The 18,413-nt window shown below is 43.5% G+C and overlaps 3 protein-coding genes across 3 annotated transcripts in view; all 3 read left to right on the top strand.

Annotated features, from left to right (window-relative positions):
* The first annotated feature begins 5,414 nt into the window (after nt 1–5,414).
* The window catches only part of LOC134192878 (uncharacterized), a 17,473-nt gene continuing 4,474 nt past the window's right edge, over nt 5,415–18,413 (top strand). The window contains exons 1-5 of the mRNA XM_062661634.1: nt 5,415–5,870; nt 9,266–9,278; nt 10,147–10,272; nt 11,809–12,362; nt 18,104–18,226. Coding sequence (XP_062517618.1) covers nt 5,415–5,870; nt 9,266–9,278; nt 10,147–10,272; nt 11,809–12,362; nt 18,104–18,226 — 1,272 coding nt within the window. The remainder of the gene's footprint in view (nt 5,871–9,265; nt 9,279–10,146; nt 10,273–11,808; nt 12,363–18,103; nt 18,227–18,413) is intronic.
* On the top strand, nt 13,872–15,851 carry LOC134193461 (52 kDa repressor of the inhibitor of the protein kinase-like). The gene has a single exon (XM_062662291.1). It carries the CDS (start codon nt 13,872–13,874, stop codon nt 15,849–15,851), a length of 1,980 nt encoding a protein of 659 aa, XP_062518275.1.
* Nucleotides 15,326–16,561, top strand: LOC134193340 (52 kDa repressor of the inhibitor of the protein kinase-like). Its single transcript, XM_062662174.1, has one exon. The coding sequence runs from the start codon at nt 15,933–15,935 to the stop codon at nt 16,461–16,463; it is 531 nt and encodes a 176-aa protein (XP_062518158.1). The 5' UTR covers nt 15,326–15,932; the 3' UTR covers nt 16,464–16,561.

Here is an 18,413-nt window from a genome sequence, read left to right as displayed (position 1 = left end):
ACCATATGCGACTCGGAGCCCACGACACCTTTGGTGGATGTAGTTCAAGATCTTACCCGAGACCGATACTTTATAAAGATAGACTTGTCTAAAGGCTACTGGCAGTTCCCCATGAAGAAGGAAAATATACGCAGACCCGCGTTTGTGGTACATAACGGTAGTTATGAATTTCTCAGCATGCCGTTCAGATTGGTCAACTCCACAGCTACCTTGGTGAGAGAATTGAGAAAGCTACTGGAGGGACTAGAGTATGTGAACCACTACATGGATGACATCGTCGTTTACACACTTAAGTGGGAAAAGCACGTTAACGCTCAGGGAGTTCTGAAAAGGATCGCCCAAACCCATCTAACAGTTAGTCCCTTTAGATGTGTCGTCGGAGCGCGTACGTAGTCGTTTATCGGCCACGAGATCAGACACGGCCTCATTCACCCAAGCGAGGATAACGTCCTAAAAATTAGGAAAGCTAAGATGCCAAGCATGAAGAAAGAATTGCGCGCTTTTCTAGGACTGACAGGGTACTATAGGGAATATTTAACCAACTATTCGGCCATAGCAGTTTCGCTGACCGACTTGACAAAGAAAGGACTGCCAAACAAACTGTAATGGAAGGAAGCGCAGGCGAGGGCGTATTTGGCGTTGAAGACGCCGCTATCTGGCCGACCCATACTCAAGTTGTTTGGACATGATAGATGTTTCTTGCTTCAAGTGGACGCGTCAGATATAGGAGTGGGAGCGATGCTGATGCAGGAACACGAAAGAAAACCATTCCCGGTAGGATAAGCAATTAAAAAACTCAGCGACCGAAAGAGAAAATTCTCCACCATCAAAAAGGAGTGCTTAGCTGTTGTCTGGGGGTTCAGACAGTTCATAACATTCCTCTATGAAGTAGAATTTATTTTCCAGACGGACCACCAACCGCTAGCATACTTGGATAGAGCAAAATTTGTGAACGATAGAATCATGAAGTGGACCATGTATCTGCAAAGCTACCGCTTCACGGTGCAAGCTATCAAAGATTCGGAAAGTGTTGGAGCCAACTTTCTAAATAGGGTGTGCTTGTTTGAGTTGCAAGAAAATAAGGAGCAGTTTCTTTTCTAAATGGAGAAGATATGTGTAATGTCTCTAGGTATGGAATTTGGGAGAGTCTACAATACTATACATGGAATTGACAGGAGGACCTAATAATAATATATATTGGGAAGCAGTCATTTGGAGAGTTCAGTTCGCCGGTCACCAAGGAGACAAAAAGGAGGAATGCGAGAGAGGAAGAGAGTGAAAGACGAGGTTGAAGAAGTTCCGTGACGGAGAGACGATGTAACTGAGAATAACGGAGAGAGTTACTGTTAACATCGGCTTGAAGTTTGACAAGTTTGTTGTAAATATATACTTGTGTGCAAATATATATATATATATATATATATTTGATAACGGTAGGCCACTACGGCTCTACGAGTCGAACTATCTTGTCTTCTGCGAAATGGAGGCTTTTGAATACTCGCGCGAAACAATTACAACATTTTACCTACAAGCTTACAGTTACGCAATAAAAACACAACAAACTTTACTGCTACAACAACGTCTGTCCAACACCGAAATTTTTAGTTGTTACCAGTCCAGTTTGGAGGGCGGTCGCACCACACGTCTACTGCGAGTGATTGTCACAGGAGGAGAAACAGGCTGCTCTCGAGGTGTTGTGTGCAAGGAGGTTCTTCGTGGCGGCCCATCATTCTCCTTGTGACGTGATGTCTGTTGTGTCTCGGAGGATCCCGTTTCGTCTTCTATGTCTGTGAACGGTAACGGGTTGCTATGTCGTCGATTTCTACGAAATTCTCCACTTGGGGTAGGCACCACATATGAGCGACATGCGGGCTGAGATACAATATGGCCACTTTCCCGGCGATCAGTTATGAACACGAGGTAGTAGGGAAAACGTCCAAGATCGGTTACTGTCGTCATGGTTAGATTGTTGGCGTAATTTTAGGTCATTATCTTTGTTGTGAAAAATCTTAGTGTCAGGTAGTGTTGGACGCCATTTTTCTGTCGTCATAGGCAAGGTGGATTGGATGCGCCATTCAAAAAAACTGGGCAGGACTATCTATACCCGTGTTCCATTGGTGTGGAGCAGTAGGAGAGCAGAGCTGTATTCGCATCAGGTGAGGACCTCAGTAGGGACTTGATCGTTTTCAAAGCACGTTTAGCCATTCCGTTAGCGTGTGGGAATTGGGGGCTGCTTGTTTTGTGTCTAATTTTATATCTTGAAGTAGACTCTAAGAACTCTCTGGCACAGCATTGAAGGCCTTAATCTATAAAGTTTGCTTAGCGCAATCAGCGACGGGCAAAAATTGACATAAGCTGCCGAATCATGTGAGTAGAGGACATAGTGGGCATGGAACAGATCTCAATGAAACGGGAGTAATAATCGAAAACGAGTAGATAGTTCCTCGTCGCATATTCAAAAAAATCTGCGCCTACCCTTTGCCATGGAAGATAAGGAATTGGGTTGTGACAAGTGGTTTGGTGTTGGACTGTGCTTCTGTGCACAGACCCGACAATTCCAAATATAGTTTCTATTTGGCTACTCAAGCTCGACCACCACGCTGACTGCTTTGCTCTTTCCCGAGTTTTGGTTATTCCTTGGTGTTCTGAGTGGAGCTGCTCTAGTACTTGTAAGCGTTGCGTCGCTGGGACCACAATTCTGGGACCGCAAAGAGTAGTTCGTCTTGATTACTAGTGATCTCTACTCTCTTTGACCAGTAGGGATTGAGAAATTCAAGTAGGTCAGAGACAAGAGGCCAGCCGTCTTTAAAGTATATTGCAATGGCCCTGAATATCAGGTCATCTTTTTGGTGGCTGCTAATTTAGTAATTCAGTAAGGCGTTCGTCTGATGCCGGAAGGGAGTCAGTAGCAACGGACATGCAGGCTGTCGCTTCTTCTTGTAGTATGTAATCATGTGGTAGACTAGTGCCAGAGGGAGCTCGCGAAAGCGCGTCTGCTGTAACTGGATCTTTCCCGGGCACATGGGTGATATTGAAATGGTACCTTATCAATTTTAAGCGAAACCGTAATATACGCGGTGGGAGGCTGTCGAGAGGTTTACTGGACAAAAGTGGCAACAACGGTTTGTAATCGGTGTTGATTGAAATTGTGGCACCCACGAGATAATGGTTGAAGCGTTCGCAGGCCCATGTTACCGCGAGGGCCTGTTTCTCAATCTATGGGTACCTTTCCCCCGTTGGAGTCATGGCTCATGATTGATAGGCGATGGGGCGCCAGACGGCTGACGTTGACATATCACAGCACTTAGACCGAACGATGGGGCGTCGGCGAAAATGCGCGTCTTGAAATTGACATTATAAGGTGCGAGAACACTGAGGCTTGATAGCTCCTTTTTGCAATTCTGGAATGCTTGTTGCTGTTGCAGACCCCATACCCAGGCATTACCTTTACTGAGCAAGCTCCTCAACACGTGTGTTAAAGACGCTAACCGTGGAGAAATCGGCCAAGCTGACTGGCCATACCTAAAAATCTCCGAACGTCGGCCACATTTGGCATGCTGGCATCGACGTGAGGGCATGAACTTTGTCAGGGTCTGGTGTATCCCGATTCCATCAATTACGTGGCCGCAAAAACCAATTTCCTTCTGGCTAAACTGGCATTTGCTTTCATTGAGTGTGACTCCAGCTTGCTCTAGGCGGCGTTGGGTAGCTGTAAAGCGGATGTCGTGTTCCTTCTGTGTTGAACCGAACAGTAAAATATTATCCATTAAGCAGATGATACCATCCAGGCCTTCGGGTAGGTTTGACATACGGCGTTGAAAGTGCTCTGGAGCAAAAGAAATGCCAAAAGGTAAGCGACAATAGCAGTAGCGCCCGAAAGGGGCGATAAATGTAGTATGTTTCTGTGAGTTTTCCTCCAGGAGTAGTTGGTGAAATTCGCTGTTGGCGTCTGACCTGGAAAACATCGGGCTCCTTGTATGTTTAAAAAATGTGCTTCATGCTCGATACTATGTGTCTTTCTCTACGTGCGCTCTCGTTCAGTGGAGTAAAATCGGCACATATATGAACGTTCCCGTCCGTTTTCGGTACGACTACCATGGCCACACACCAGTCAGTTGGTTCTTCCATTTTTCAAATGACGTGTTGGTGCTCCATGCGCTCTAGAGCGGCCTGAACCCGCGACATAAGTGGCAGTGGTATGCGACGGGGTACCGACAGAAAAAACGGGACGGCTTTCTCTTGAAATGTGATCTCATGAGGCAAGCCAGAAAATTTCCCTAGTCCCGCAAACTGTGAAGGGAAGAGAGTCTTAATATCGGACAGCGTACGGACTATGGTACTTTGGACGACTTAGTCAGTGCAGACTTGAAATATTCTATCACTGGAAGTTCTCTCTTATCAGGACCTCGAAGAACGCGATGGGGTCGAGAGAGTGGCGAATATGTCTGACTGAATCGCTCATGGTAGAGCCTATCCGAAATAGCCGTGACATCGGCACAGGTGTCAATTTTTATAACTGGGAAACTACTGGGATGTCCCCAAAAAGTACTCTTTGAGTCCAAGCTGAGCCCCACTCCAGGATGTTGAGAAATGCGTTGTCCATCGGATTCTCGGTTACTGAGTGCGTTGATGCGGAAAGGCAGACTGTCGTAAAGTGACCCAGTTTATCGCACTGAAGACATTTTGAATTTCTTGCTGAACACTTTGGTCTGGGGTGTCGATCATAGCCACACCAACGACATTTACGTGAGGAAGAAGGTTGGTTATCTGATGGCGCTTGTTCGCTGTCCTTACCACTTGTCAACGTTGTGACTCGAGTTTGCTGTAAAATGGCCGTTGGCTTTGTACTGAGTCCGCAGAAACAGCATCATGTGTGTCAGTTGCTTGTGCAGATGCTGGGACTACAGATTGTTGGCGCTTGACTACCTAGCTGTTTCTCGCGCGCCTCACGGCGATAGCGAGAGTTAGATATGCTTGCAGTAGTAGCTTCTCAAATAGATTAGCGTCCAAAAGGCCTACCACGAGTCGATCCCGAATCGTCTCCTCTTTCAAGTCGCCATGCTGACAATACTCTGCAAGACAGTGAAATGCTGTTCGGAGCTAGCACCAGTTTCGCCTTGCTCTTTCTTGCGTTGGTTAAAACGAGCTCTTTTATAAATAGGGTTCTATGTGGCACGAAGTGACTTTCGAAACTGTCAATGACAGGTTTGTATTTCATCTTGTCTTCCTCAGGCAAACGTAGACTACTGATGTCTTCAGCCTCCCTTCGCATGCAGTAAATTAATGTGCTCACCCGCACGGCATCATCTTTCTTGTCTAGACCTAAAGCGACACGGTATCGTTCAAATCGCTGTAGTGTATTGATACATCGTATTGCGTAGTGCACGTTACTTAGATAAAGCACGCTATTTGTGATGGCTGTCCGTCATTTTCGCCATCATCTCATAGGAACTAAGTTTTATTTGAGAACCGGTCATCGTCCATTACAGTTTTTGGCAAAAACCAAAGACCTCTGGGGCAAACGTGGTAGATGGATTATGGAATTGGAAGAATATTCATTTACTGTAGAATATATAACTAGTCAAGAAAATGTTGTGGCTGATGCTCTAAGTCGAATAGAACACGAGAAAACTTTGCAATTAGAAAAATCCGAGGAAATCGGTCAGAACAATAACCGTGCCAACCCGATCGCCGCGTTTGGACCTCCGAAAGCTACACCGTTAGCAGCCAGTATAAGAGACGACTGGTCTATGAAAGAATTTATGAAGGCACAACAGAGAGATCCACTGTTAACGGAAATCAGCGATATTGTTGGTATGGACCAAGTTGACCCACGTGTTGGTATGGGAAATCACAGTGTTCTAGCCAGGGTATTTTGCCAATCGTCAATATTACGTCATCAAAAATAATGACGTCAGGCAATGACGTCATCAAATGTTTAATGTTGACATATTTCGTGATAAAATCATATTTTACTTTACCTTTCCTAGTTGTACTACGCAGAGTCTTATGCAGTATATTAGTTACTGCATGATTGGTAGACTATTCAATATAATAGCCACTCCGGACTTGTCAAATAAACCTCATTGAACATAACCTTGTTGAACTTAACACAGATAGACATATAATACTCTAAATTATTACAATGACAAGTTGACTTAACTTAAATTAACTCAAAACTGGGATTGTGAGCTGAGCTTCACAAGAGTAAGTTGTGCATATACGTTGGCTACTGTGCCGTCGAACTTAAGAAATGAATAGTATTTAATGAATAGTATTAGGGATACTACTACGCCTTCTGACGATTTACTCTTCTTTTGACCATAACTATCTAATACGCTACGTTTCTAGTAGTCTAGCGTAATCATGTGTAAAATCCATGCCAAAAGCTCTGGGAATTTGTAGCTGCAAGCGTGTTTTGTGAGAGAGGATTACTATGTTTTCATAACCATAATGATTTAGCGAATTGATACATCCAGTTGAGTGGTTATGCTGTAAAGACATCTGCAAAGGTGTACCTACTAAACATGGGATTGAAAATAAACAGTAATTAGTAGAACACCTGCAGCAACAACAGTCTGCAACAACAACAGAGAGACCACGCCCCAAGATTTTAGATTTCATGAGATTGTTTAGGAATGTGGGGCCATCAAGACCAATAGAGGTAAATGGCTTTAAATCCACAATGGATCTTGAAGGAAGACATCCCACAGTACGTGTGGTAGGCTGTCCAATTTTGTTCCCAACCGTCAATAATTGCTGTTTTCCCCTCCCCAAACGTCTCTTCCTTGTCCCAACCGTCAAATTGACGGTACAGATGGTACTGGCGAGAACACTGAAATCAATCAAAGATGGTAAAGGCAGTACTGAAGGACAATCTGACTTGGTCTCCTGAAGGTGTGCTACAAAGGATCGTCCCGTCAGGACTGTTGCAAAATGTTGTAAATGTTGTACCTTCGACGCTAGTTCTGGAAATATTACATCTTGCTCACGGCAAACCCTTTCAGGACACAAGGGAGTGAATAAAACGCTTCAAAGAACTTTAGAGCGGTTTTGATGGCCTACAATCAAGGATGATATTGCACAGTACACGCAATCATGCGATGTCTGTGCTAAATTAATGTCAGCGTGTCTAAAGGGACGAGCACCGTTAAAAGAGCGACACTAAGCTACACAACCACTAGAGAGAATTGAAATAGACATCAAGGATCCATTGCCGAAACTGATAACAGCCCTCAATATATATTTGTCATCCAAGACGCGCGTTCTCTCGATTTGCAGAGATGAACGCGATCTCAAGACAAACGACAGAAGTAGTATGTGGGAAATTGCTTGAGTGCATGGATATATAGATACGATATCCCCACATGTATACATTTAGATCACGGCACCTGTTTTACGAGTCGAGCATTTGAAGAATTTGTTCACGGTATGCCGCTTAAACATACAATGTCGACTCTATACCACCCATAAGGAAATGGCTCGGTTGTACGCTTAAATCGCTCTTTGGGTGAAACCTTGTCTGAATTGGTCGCCTCAAATCAATTATATTGGCAGAAACACCATCCAGAAATACAATTTGCCCAAAATACAACATTTCATGAATCTATCGCCACCACACCTTACAAGGTCGTCTTCAAGGAAGATCCTAGAACAATATTTCATGCAGTCGCGCAGACGCGATTCATAGGCCACAATCTGCCGAGATCAACGAAAGGCCATTAGAAGTTGCAACGGATAGAGATTCTGGAATATCAAGGCTCTATAGCAGAGTCAAGACAAACTCGGAACGAATGGCAGTATGGAGAAGAAAAGCTTACAACAAGTCGAAGCTCGTTTCCATCAGTATCAATGTGATGAGTTGGTGTGTGTTAGTAATAAAACGGGAAGACGGAAAGTAGCAAGATCTCTTTTACCGCGCTGGATAGGACCGTATGTTGTTGTTAGACCAATATCCGATGTTGTCTACATCTTAAAATTGCCTCATGGCAGTAAAGAGATAACGCTACACCACGATGCTCTGAAGCCATACGTACAACGCGAGGAAAGATTTTGCACGAAAATGCATTGAGGAGTCCACGTCCCAGAAAAAGGCGACAGGTAAAGCGCCCCACATCGACAGAAGATCCTGATAATACGGTCGATTGCGAGAGCACTGACTCGGGAGAAGAGTCACCATCCAAGGGTGTAACTAGCTTTAAAATTCTACCGAGGCAAGTTTATATTAATTAATTAATTAACCTCTAGGTTTCTCAGTCACGTGTGTGGCAAGTGCTCACGTGCCGTGAACGTGCGATAGCTAAGTGCGAGAACAGTGGCGAAAGAGGACTTCTTCTGTTCGGTAACCGCGTGCAGAATGCCCGATCTTTTCTGTTATCTACTAACTGATACATGTAGCAAAATTTTTGCAACGCCACACCCATTTATTTACCGAGGCAACTGTCTCGGCTGCCTCATGCCTAGTTATGCCACTGCCATCAGAAGAGGAAGGAGGTGCGGAAGAGCAGCCTGGAACGCACCTAGAACAAGAAAGCCAACACGCTTCACATGAACTACCATTTATATTAAGATCTAAACGTATTCGCAGACTACCCAGACAACTGCATAATTACGTTCTAGAACCAAACGATGGGGAGGTTAACTTAGAGATGTAGTGTATTGATACTTCGTATTGCGTAGTGAACGTTACTTAGATAAAGCACGCTATTCATTGAGTTCTATAAAAGTAGACACACAATAAATCAGCAGGCCTGGATCCAGATGGGAGTTCAGGGGGTTGTAACCCCCTCTTTTCCAATAGGCGTAGATCAATAATTTCATATAATTTTATTAGAAAAGAGAAAATTAGTATGCTATAAATAACTACTACCAGGTCAACCCCATCTTTCAAAAATTCCTGGATCCGGGTCTGATCAGACGCTCTTGTGTTACGCTCATTCGGCTGTCGTGTTGCTACATGCGCCACCTTACATCGCTTGATCCACCTACACCACACATCTGGTCGAGAGAAATCAAATTTCTTGGGAGCCTGAATGGGGCCCGACACTGCCATCCATTTCTGTCACTTTCTCAGGATCCCACTCGTATCACCATGTAGTGTGAACGTAGTTGAGAGCAGATGAAACACAATTTGCGCCATCTCCGATTTCGGGAACTCACGCTCACTCTGACCCCGTATCTATCCAGGATCTAACTATACAATACATAGCTACCACTACGCAGCCATTTGTATCATACTTTATCTAGGGTTTGTGTGAAATTGTAGTGTTTGGCAGGAGGTATGATCTGGCAAATTATTTCAGTTGGAATCCAATATTATTAACTAGAGGAGAACTTTCACCAAAATCAACAGTCTCTCAGATGAAAGCTGTCACTTCATGACACAACTCGTTGCAACAGTTTACTGCAGACGTTTACCTTAAAATCATGCCGCACTATGTGAAACCGATATGCGCAACAAAGCCAAATTTTGATATAACAGCTACAGGAAAGGAGAGGAGGTAAAGAATGAGAAAAAGATCTGAAGGAAAACCTCCGTGTGTACATGAAATACTGAAATCGACCAAGAAAACTCTTACAGACAGATAAAGGTCTAGTTGGCACTCCACTTGTTAGAAATCTGCGCTAACATGCACCAGAGTCTTAATTGATTAATTGGCGGCTAAATGCACGAATTATATCACCTTTGTGATACTTTTGACGCTTACACTGATAGATGCGTGTGTGACGCACTAGAGACTTGTTAATGATACAACAGCTAATAACTTTAGGCAAATCATATCATTAACTAGTTAACTCGTTTACTAGCTAGCGATAACTTACTCCGAATTCTAGCCGCAGAACACAGCTAGAGGTTTTCTAGGCAACACACGGCAATGTACAAGCATTTGGAGAACGCGTCGACGGCTTTATAACCTAAAACTCTAATTAATTAAGTTAACTTGCAGCGGTGCAGCAGGTGTACTAACAAACGTGTTGAACCGAAGAACAATTAGCCTTTGTTCGATTGGTCAGAAGAAACACGTGATCAGTACGTTGCACTACCGTCCCGTGCTCGCACTCACTCACTTAGCTAACTACCCTGCCGTATCGGACTTGACCGTTCCGTTCTGCTTCTTGTATTTAAATCAGAAAGCTTCTTTTCAGATATTCGAGGCTGTGATCTGTTTTCTACGATGACAACAAAGTGGAATTACTTGATTCCGTTTGCAATGGCAGTCGCTGTTTCTCAATATACAGAATCTCATGCGATTCCGATTTGTTATCCATTCGGTAAGTGCTTAGTGTAGGACTAGAAAAGGACCTAATAGTAGAGTTAGGTACGTACTGTACATGTATCTAGCTAGAGCTGGTGACTTTCTGTTTTACCAATTTGCGACATGCATCTACAGATGCCACGTACTCCACAGTGACATTTTGACTAACACAATACGTTGAGCTTTTGCCTAGATTGCGCATTCTAACGGTCGTACCAAGTAATTACCTAGTTAGTAGTGGTACATCTAGTGTGTGGAAATCATTCACACTCGCACTCAATTAGCGAAAATCGGTCAGCAAATTCGAGTAACTGCTCGTTTTATTTTTAAAGATGTTGAGACTTATTAGTTGATCATATATTCTTACAGTCTAGCAAAGTGTTGTGACAGTTGTAGGAGTAACCGTGTAAGTGCGAGGGCATAGTTAATTAACGCGCGCTACAGCTTGTCAGAACCCGCACTGCATGACGATGGCGGAGAGAGACTGGGACGAGTCTACATGATGCTGTACGCTGAGCAGTGCGCGTGACCGTGTGGGCACCCTTAGAAGACGAGAAGAGTTTAGTAGCAGCTTGTTCTTTATTTTACGCTGGCAGGAGGCGTTTTCTCAGTTTTGAGACTGTGTATCTACACTACGTAGCTTTCTGTTAGTTAATATGCTACAAGTAAGTTGTTGCATGTGTGTACCTATGACTGGGTTGTTGTTATTAACTAATAATATTTATTTATTAATTAACAGCATTATGAAATTACCGCGCGCATGTGGCGTCGAGCGTTAGTAAATATGGCTGATCTGATATTTGACTTGGAGTAAAAAGTACAATATGTAGGAAAATGTGTTTCTCTAGTCCTGAAGCTAACAGTCCTGGTAACGAAATTACCACACAATTTACGTGAATGCATGCCCACTTGTTCATACATTACATACATGCATCAACATGTAGAAAGTGAAGTACAGTACTGTAACTTGTGTTTGTACTGAAGAGTCTTAGGGGAATGACATACTTCAATCTACAGTATTGGTGGCGGAGTTGAGGGGGAGAAGGGTGTTTTCCCCAACTTGACAATCAACAAATGCAAAAAATTGGAAGAAAAATATTTGAATTTTTGTACTCCAGTATGACATTTTTCAGACCTTTAAATGTGTATAAGCGCTTTTTGTTGCCTAAGAAGAGTGTTTAAGTTAATAAAGTTTAACATTAGAAAGAGCTTGCTGACAGGAAATGCCTACTGAAAGCTCACCCTACTCATGTACTCTGATGTTGTTTTATGCCCCGCCTCTCAACTTGCGACTATCTCTGCCATACAACTCCAGAATTATTGTGACCATCCTAGAGGTGACTTTCATTGGCTTACCAGGTATTAGTATTATTCTAGGTATCTTGTATAGAATGATACAAGAGGAAAGTAGATCATGGATTACCACTGTACATACTGTTAGGGGGTGGTCATATCATGGGTACAGTTATAACAATCAGTTGAATGTGTGCAATTAATAATCTTAGTTGTATTTCTATTTGCTTTTTCTAATTCTGTTACGAATTTGGTCCAGGAACACTTGACTTTGTTGAGGGACTGGATCTAACTGGCATGCTTAGTGGAGTAACTGAATCACACGATGACATCGGTGTTATTGCTTATGAAGTGACCAAGTCAGCGGGCATCATGAAAAATTTTCGGGACGTGCTTGATGGTGGTTATGTGAAACGAAATCAACATGATGAGTTTGCAATTGATACATGGCCGGGAGATTTTTCAGTTGCCCTTCGCGTTCGGATGTGGGAAAATGCTGATATTTTAAATATTTATGACTGGACCATTGGACATAGGTTTGGGATTCGTGCTGGTGGAGATGGCGTCTTTCTAAAGATCAATGGGATAACATCAGAAGTCCAAGTGTCAAACGTGAACGTGTCAGATGGCTTGTTTCATAGAATTCATCTCTCAATTTCGGGCAACAATGTCTTAGCGAAAGTGTCAGGTTTTGAGGCTTTGGGTTGTGGTGATGTGAAGACAACACGACTGACTACTGGAACTAGAGATAGAACGATTTTAATTTCTAGAAGCATAGTGGTGCTTGGTGGTGAGGGAATGAGTCTTATTGAGGTAAGCGGCTGTTTTTAATTGTGTCTGTAAATGTTGTCTGTTGCTATTCTGTAAGTATATTTTTGACATGTGCACTTTACATATATATATATATATATATATATATATATATATATATATATATATATATATATATATATATATATATGTATATGTATATATATATAGCCAAATATATATATATATATATATATATATATATATATATATAGCCAAATATATATTTTAATACAACCAATCTACGATACAGGCAAATCCCATAAACTAAAATTACTGTCATTATTGTCTTAACAACAATCTACTTAGAATCGTGCGTGCATTATGGGACCACAACTTAACTGACAATGCTGCAACAAATTATTTAAAGACTGACTAAAAGGAATAGAATTAACAGAAACAGTTTTAGATGCTATAGTCTTTAATGTATTCAAGCTGATATCCGACCACAGGGTTCGAAAAATCCGGTTGCCAAGTTGCCATATGACGATGACCTCTAGATGGCTGGCGACTAAACGAACAGTGTGGTCGCCAATTTGGCGACTAGAAGTATTGGTAGTTTCTAGTCTTTCGTGGCAGCGACTCTTGGATACGGACCACCTGCTCAGCAGACGTTTTGCGTTTCGCTTTCTACTTCTACCATTTAGTGGCACCCTGCGACGTATGCCGCCTACTTAGCACCTTCGTACATATCGTGTAACAACGTATCACCTAGCAATCTATTGCGAGTCATTGCTATTCTCTGGTACATCATCATTTTTACGGACTCTAGTGCCTGCACCGATCTGATTGGTCTGTGCCATCAGCTCCAGACAAATCCAACTAAAGACCCGCAGGGGCGTCTAATATTTCAAACAATTGTGGTCACTCCTATCCTTCATAGGCTACACCAACAAATCCAAGTCAACAGCTCTATCATCGACGAGACGCCATTGCGCAGCAGCTTATCCCGAATGAAACATGAAATTCACAGCCAATCGTAGTTGAAGGTAATGGCAACTGCCTATTTAGATCCTTTTCTATGCTGTTCAAAGAATCTGAGCATCTTGAATTGAGACAAATAAACACTATTATGTAGAGGTGTGCAAACGGTGGGCGTAGGAAGTGGCAAAACAAACAGATTTTCCCCAGCAAGCAGCCTGAGTGTCCAGTGGCGGATCCAGGGATAGGCGCGAGAGGCGCGCGCCTGTACCTCACACGTCGTCGACTACTGGTAGTGCACGTTTCATCGACTCCCACGTATCGTTTGGGCTAACGTGCACGTGTGTTTCATGCATGAACTCGAGCTCTGGAACTTTAGCGCGCCAGTTTGGCACAAAGCACACGAGCTTGTCTTGGACTACTAGTGTTCTTCGGTAGCCTCGCGTAGCCAGACCCTACAGTACTCGCTTCGCTTTGCTTTAGCGGGTAAGGTCTGGCTACGCGAGACTAGTTCTACGGAAGTTGCGAGAACTTTCCACAGGAGGGTCGACTATCTAGTTTTCGTTGTTGGCGGAGAGAAGTCATTGAAAGATGTACGGTCATAAGCGTCCTCCTAAGCAGAGGGCTGCTGATCAGAGGAGCTTGGCAGAAATGTTTCAGCCAGCGAAGAGAGTATCCCAGGAGTGTAGAGATGCGGCCACTAGTACAAGTGTTAACTGTATCTCGGACGACAGTCAAAGTGGGGTTGCTGCTGGTGAGGACGATGACAGTGTGCAGACAGTAAGTGACGGAGTTGGTAATATGAAGTCTGGAGGTGGTAGTCAGGACGTGGTTGCGACAACTGCAGAGGTTGTTAGTGATAGTGACCATGGATCATTCTTGGAGGCTATAGCTACAGCCATGGAAGGGAAAGCACTCAGTGATGAGGACAAGGTGAAAGTGATTGCTAGGAGAAAACCAAGCGAGCAGACAATATTGCCTTTTAGGAAGTATGTTGATAAGCGCAGGAAGAGTGGCTACTCAGAGAGATTTGTCCAGAAAAAGTGGTTTGACCAATTTGATTGGCTAGGATACTATGGCAAACGCAAGGAAGAAGGCCTCTTTTGTTTGCCCTGCGTATTATTTCCTACCGTTTATCGAGAGGGATCATGCCGTGGTGATAATTTTGTTGTCCGTCTTCGCAGGGATTGGAAGAATCTTATTGCTGATGCTGCTGAGCATGAATCTACCCAGTACCACAGAAATGCTGCTGCCAAGTTGCTGGCATTTCTTAGTACTGACAAGCACCCTTCTGAGAGGATAGACCTGATGCAGTCTCAAGCAGCTACAGAAAGGGTATCTGCCAATCGTTGTATACTGTTGTCTGTTCTGAGGTGTTTAGAACTAGCTGCACGTGAAGGTGTAGCGCTGCGCGGTCACCGTGATGACCTTACATATGATCATTCACCTCAAGGTAACTTCATGGCGTTTGTGAAGTTTGCTATCGATTCTGGCGATATTGTCCTGAAGGAGCACCTTGAGTGTTGTTCTCGTAATGCCACCTACATGTCGAAAACTACCCAGAATGACCTCATGAAATTGATGGCAGATGACATAATTCAGCAAATAGTGGATAATGTAAAAAGTAGTCCGTTTTTTGCTGTGCTGGCAGATGAAGTAAGAGATGTAAGTGGGTGGGAGCAGTTGGCAGTGTCTCTTAGATACATGAAGGACAACAAGGCAGAAGAGAAGTTGATTAAGTTCATTGCTTGCAGCTTTGGGACAGGTAGTAGCATCTGTGCTGAGATACGGAATGCCTTGAGGCAGCTTGGTCTTGATGAAACACGTTGTCGAGCCCAGGCCTATGATGGTGCTGGTGCTATGTCTGGCCACCTTAACGGTTGCCAGAAGAATTTTCGAGACCATGTACCCCGGGCACAGTACTATCACTGCTGCAGTCACCAACTGAACTTGGCGTTGACAAAGTCTTGTAATGTGTCTGAAGTTCACTACATGCTTTCCGACTTGAAGGCTGTTGGGCTCTTCTTCAAGTACTCCCCAAAACGGCAACGTACATTAGAGCAGAGTGTTGAACAAGAAAACACCAAGCGGACATCTGCCGGTGAAAAGCCAATCAGAGCTCAGAAGCTAAAGCTACTGTGTGAAACTCGCTGGGTAGAACGGCATACTGCCTTAAAAGACTTCAGAGATATGTACTTTGCCTTAGTCCACTGCCTCCAAGTTATTTCAGGCCAGATCATTGCCACTCCAACTGCTGCCTCTAAGTACGATGCGAAGTCTGTCACTGAGGCAAATGGCCTCCTCCGCTCGATAACGTCAGATTCATTCATCGTAGCTCTGCACTGCTGCACATATCTGTTCGGTTACACAAAGTGTCTGAGTGTTCTACTGCAAGGATCGCAATTGGATGTGCTGGAGGCATATGGTGAAATCAACCAAGTTCTAGGTCTGTTAGAAGAGATCAGAAGTAACAGTGAGAGAGAATTCTCTTCAATTTTCGCCTCTGCATCAGCAGTTACATCCCGTGTCTTAGACCAAGACCATCCACAAGTTCCTCGCTTAGCTGCATGACAGACACTATGCAGCAATCATCCTGCATCAACTCCAGAGAGCTACTGGCGGAGAGCTGTCTTCATTCCATTCATTGACAGCATGATCAGTGAACTTGGCAGTAGGTTCACTGACATGAGCCATGCATCAGTGCAAGGACTGCTGCTCCTGCCAAAACACTGCCAGAGCCTCACTCCTCACCACCAGGCAGCTATCCTGAAGGCTTATGCTCCAGATTTGCCTGATGACCCAACTTTCGAGGCCGAGATACGCCGATGGAAGAGGAAGTGGGAGTATGCAGGTGCTGCTACCTTACCAACCAGTGTTACAGAGACGCTGGGTGCTGTGAATGAAGTGGCATATCCCAACATTGTCTGCATTCTTCGCCTGTTGTTGATAATACCCGTCACCACAGCCACAGTTGAAAGAGCGAACTCTGCACTAAAGCTGATCAAAACAGACCTGCGGAGCACGATGGCACAAGACAGGCTAAATGCGCTAGTGCTCATGTTTGTCCACAAGGACTTGTCTGTCAACCATGAGCGTGTGATAGACTCTTTTGCGAAGGCATATCCGAGACGCTTGCTGTTCCTGGATCCAACTGCTACAACAGAAGAAGCACAATCACAGTGACGGTGACATTGTTTTCAGTGATGGTTGTATTGTCGGTCCATCAGATTTCTTCTTCAGTTCTGAATCAGTGATGTTACTTTTCCACACTCCTCTGTTTTCTGATGTTATATATCAACCTGTTTTGCATGTGTTGAGTAAAGTGAAATATATAGTTATAATATGAAAATATCACAAACTTGACCTCATTTGAACTGATGACTATAAGATATTCCTAGAGGGCCAGCTGCGAAAATGTTGAACATGGACACGTGACTAACTGGTGACGTCATTACCGAACCTGACAGACCGCGCCTGTACCTGGTGAGAATCCTGGATCCGCCACTGGTGTCTTTCTATCAAAAGAACTAGACCAAGGTGTACGTCCAGAAGCTCATACGTCTCCTAGTGCTACTAAGAAAGGTTGTTTAGACAAAAGTTTCTGCATATGAAATCTAGGTGTTGAATGAAGCCATGGCGTTTCAGAGATTAACACAGCTAGCCATAGGAAACCACGTGGGGTGTGGGGTTTTCCCTCGTGAGTTACCGGATGTCCTGTTCTCAGCAAATCAGTAGTGGCACTGAGTCATATAGAGAATTTAATTTAAAAACGCTCAAAGAATGCTTATGTCTTATTGATGGATAGCCAGGATGTGATGACAAACCACATAATCACGTTATTAACATTACAAAACCACACAACCACATTTTGTTTGGTTTTAGCTATACAATTAGTGGAAAGTTTCTATAAAATATGAATACTCATACTATTACATAAAAAGAACCCCAAGTACCACACTGTAGATTGATGTGTTTACTAGCCAATGTTCATCCAACATTGCTGCAAATTCCTAGTTAGGTCTTAATTTAATGTCAAACATGATAATCTGGGAAAGGGTCTCAACAGTGATATTAATGACTTGTTTACTTATGGAATCTCTGACTTAGAAACTAGTGAATGTTTGGCGACCAACCGTTCCTCTAGGTAGCCAAACTGGCGACCAGATTCAAACACATTTTTCGAACCCTGGACCATGTCCCAAATGATTCAACTGCAAGTGGAAAGAAGAGAGCACCAGATGAAAACACTTGGGTGTGTATGAAGTACGACACCCAAGTGTTTGGTGCTCTCTTCTTCCACTTGCAGTTGAATCATTTGGGACATGGCCGGATGTCAGCTTGAATACATTAAAGACTATAGCATCTAAAACTGTTTCTGTTAATTATGTATATATATATATATATATATATATATATATATATATATGTCATGTGCAAAGCGTGGAAATGGACAAACTATGGATGTCTACTTTTTCCAGTAATGTGAGAGTCAGGGTTAGGATCATTTAGGATTGGGATTAGGGTTACGTATGCATAATTCTATTGGCGATCCATGGTTTGTACAGGCAATCCATGGATTGTCCAAATCAACGCTTTGCACACAACATTATATACTGAAGCACCGATTGCTTGGTTCGGAAGTATTACGTACTGCCAAGTTGGTTGACTGATACACAGCAAGTCAGATTACAGACAACTGACTGACAGGCAGTTAGTGCTATCGGTGACCATTAGTGTGAACGGATATATGATCAAATGGATCCTACTTATGTGCCCAATCACGTGTTCTTGCATGATCATTACATTGATTACTTGTTGTTTAGGCACCTCAAGCAACTATTCAACAACTAGTGCTTATGCCTGATGCTAAGGAAGCATTTGCCTGCCCATATGATGTTGACTGTCCTACTGAAGAAACATCAGGAGCACTTAGGGACAGCCTAAAAGTATGCCACTGTTGTCACCGTTGTTGTGATATTCTCATGTCTGTGCATACTATCACACACTATTGTGTGTGTGTGTGTGTGTGTGTGTGTGTGTGTGTGTGTGTGTGTGTGTGTGTGTGTGTGTGTGTGTGTTTGTGTGTGCGTGCGTGTGCATGTGTGCGTGCATGTGTGTGTGTGTGTGTGTGTG

The sequence above is a fragment of the Corticium candelabrum genome, chromosome 17, assembly GCF_963422355.1.
Source record: "Corticium candelabrum chromosome 17, ooCorCand1.1, whole genome shotgun sequence".
NCBI lineage: Eukaryota > Metazoa > Porifera > Homoscleromorpha > Homosclerophorida > Plakinidae > Corticium > Corticium candelabrum.
This window is presented reverse-complemented; position numbering and strand designations above follow the sequence as displayed.

What these genes read in the sequence shown, in the direction of transcription:
- LOC134193461 (XM_062662291.1), top strand. Translation starts at nt 13,872, where the DNA reads ATGTACGGTCATAAGCGTCCTCCTAAGCAGAGGGCTGCTGATCAGAGG.
- LOC134193340 (XM_062662174.1), top strand. Translation starts at nt 15,933, where the DNA reads ATGATCAGTGAACTTGGCAGTAGGTTCACTGACATGAGCCATGCATCA.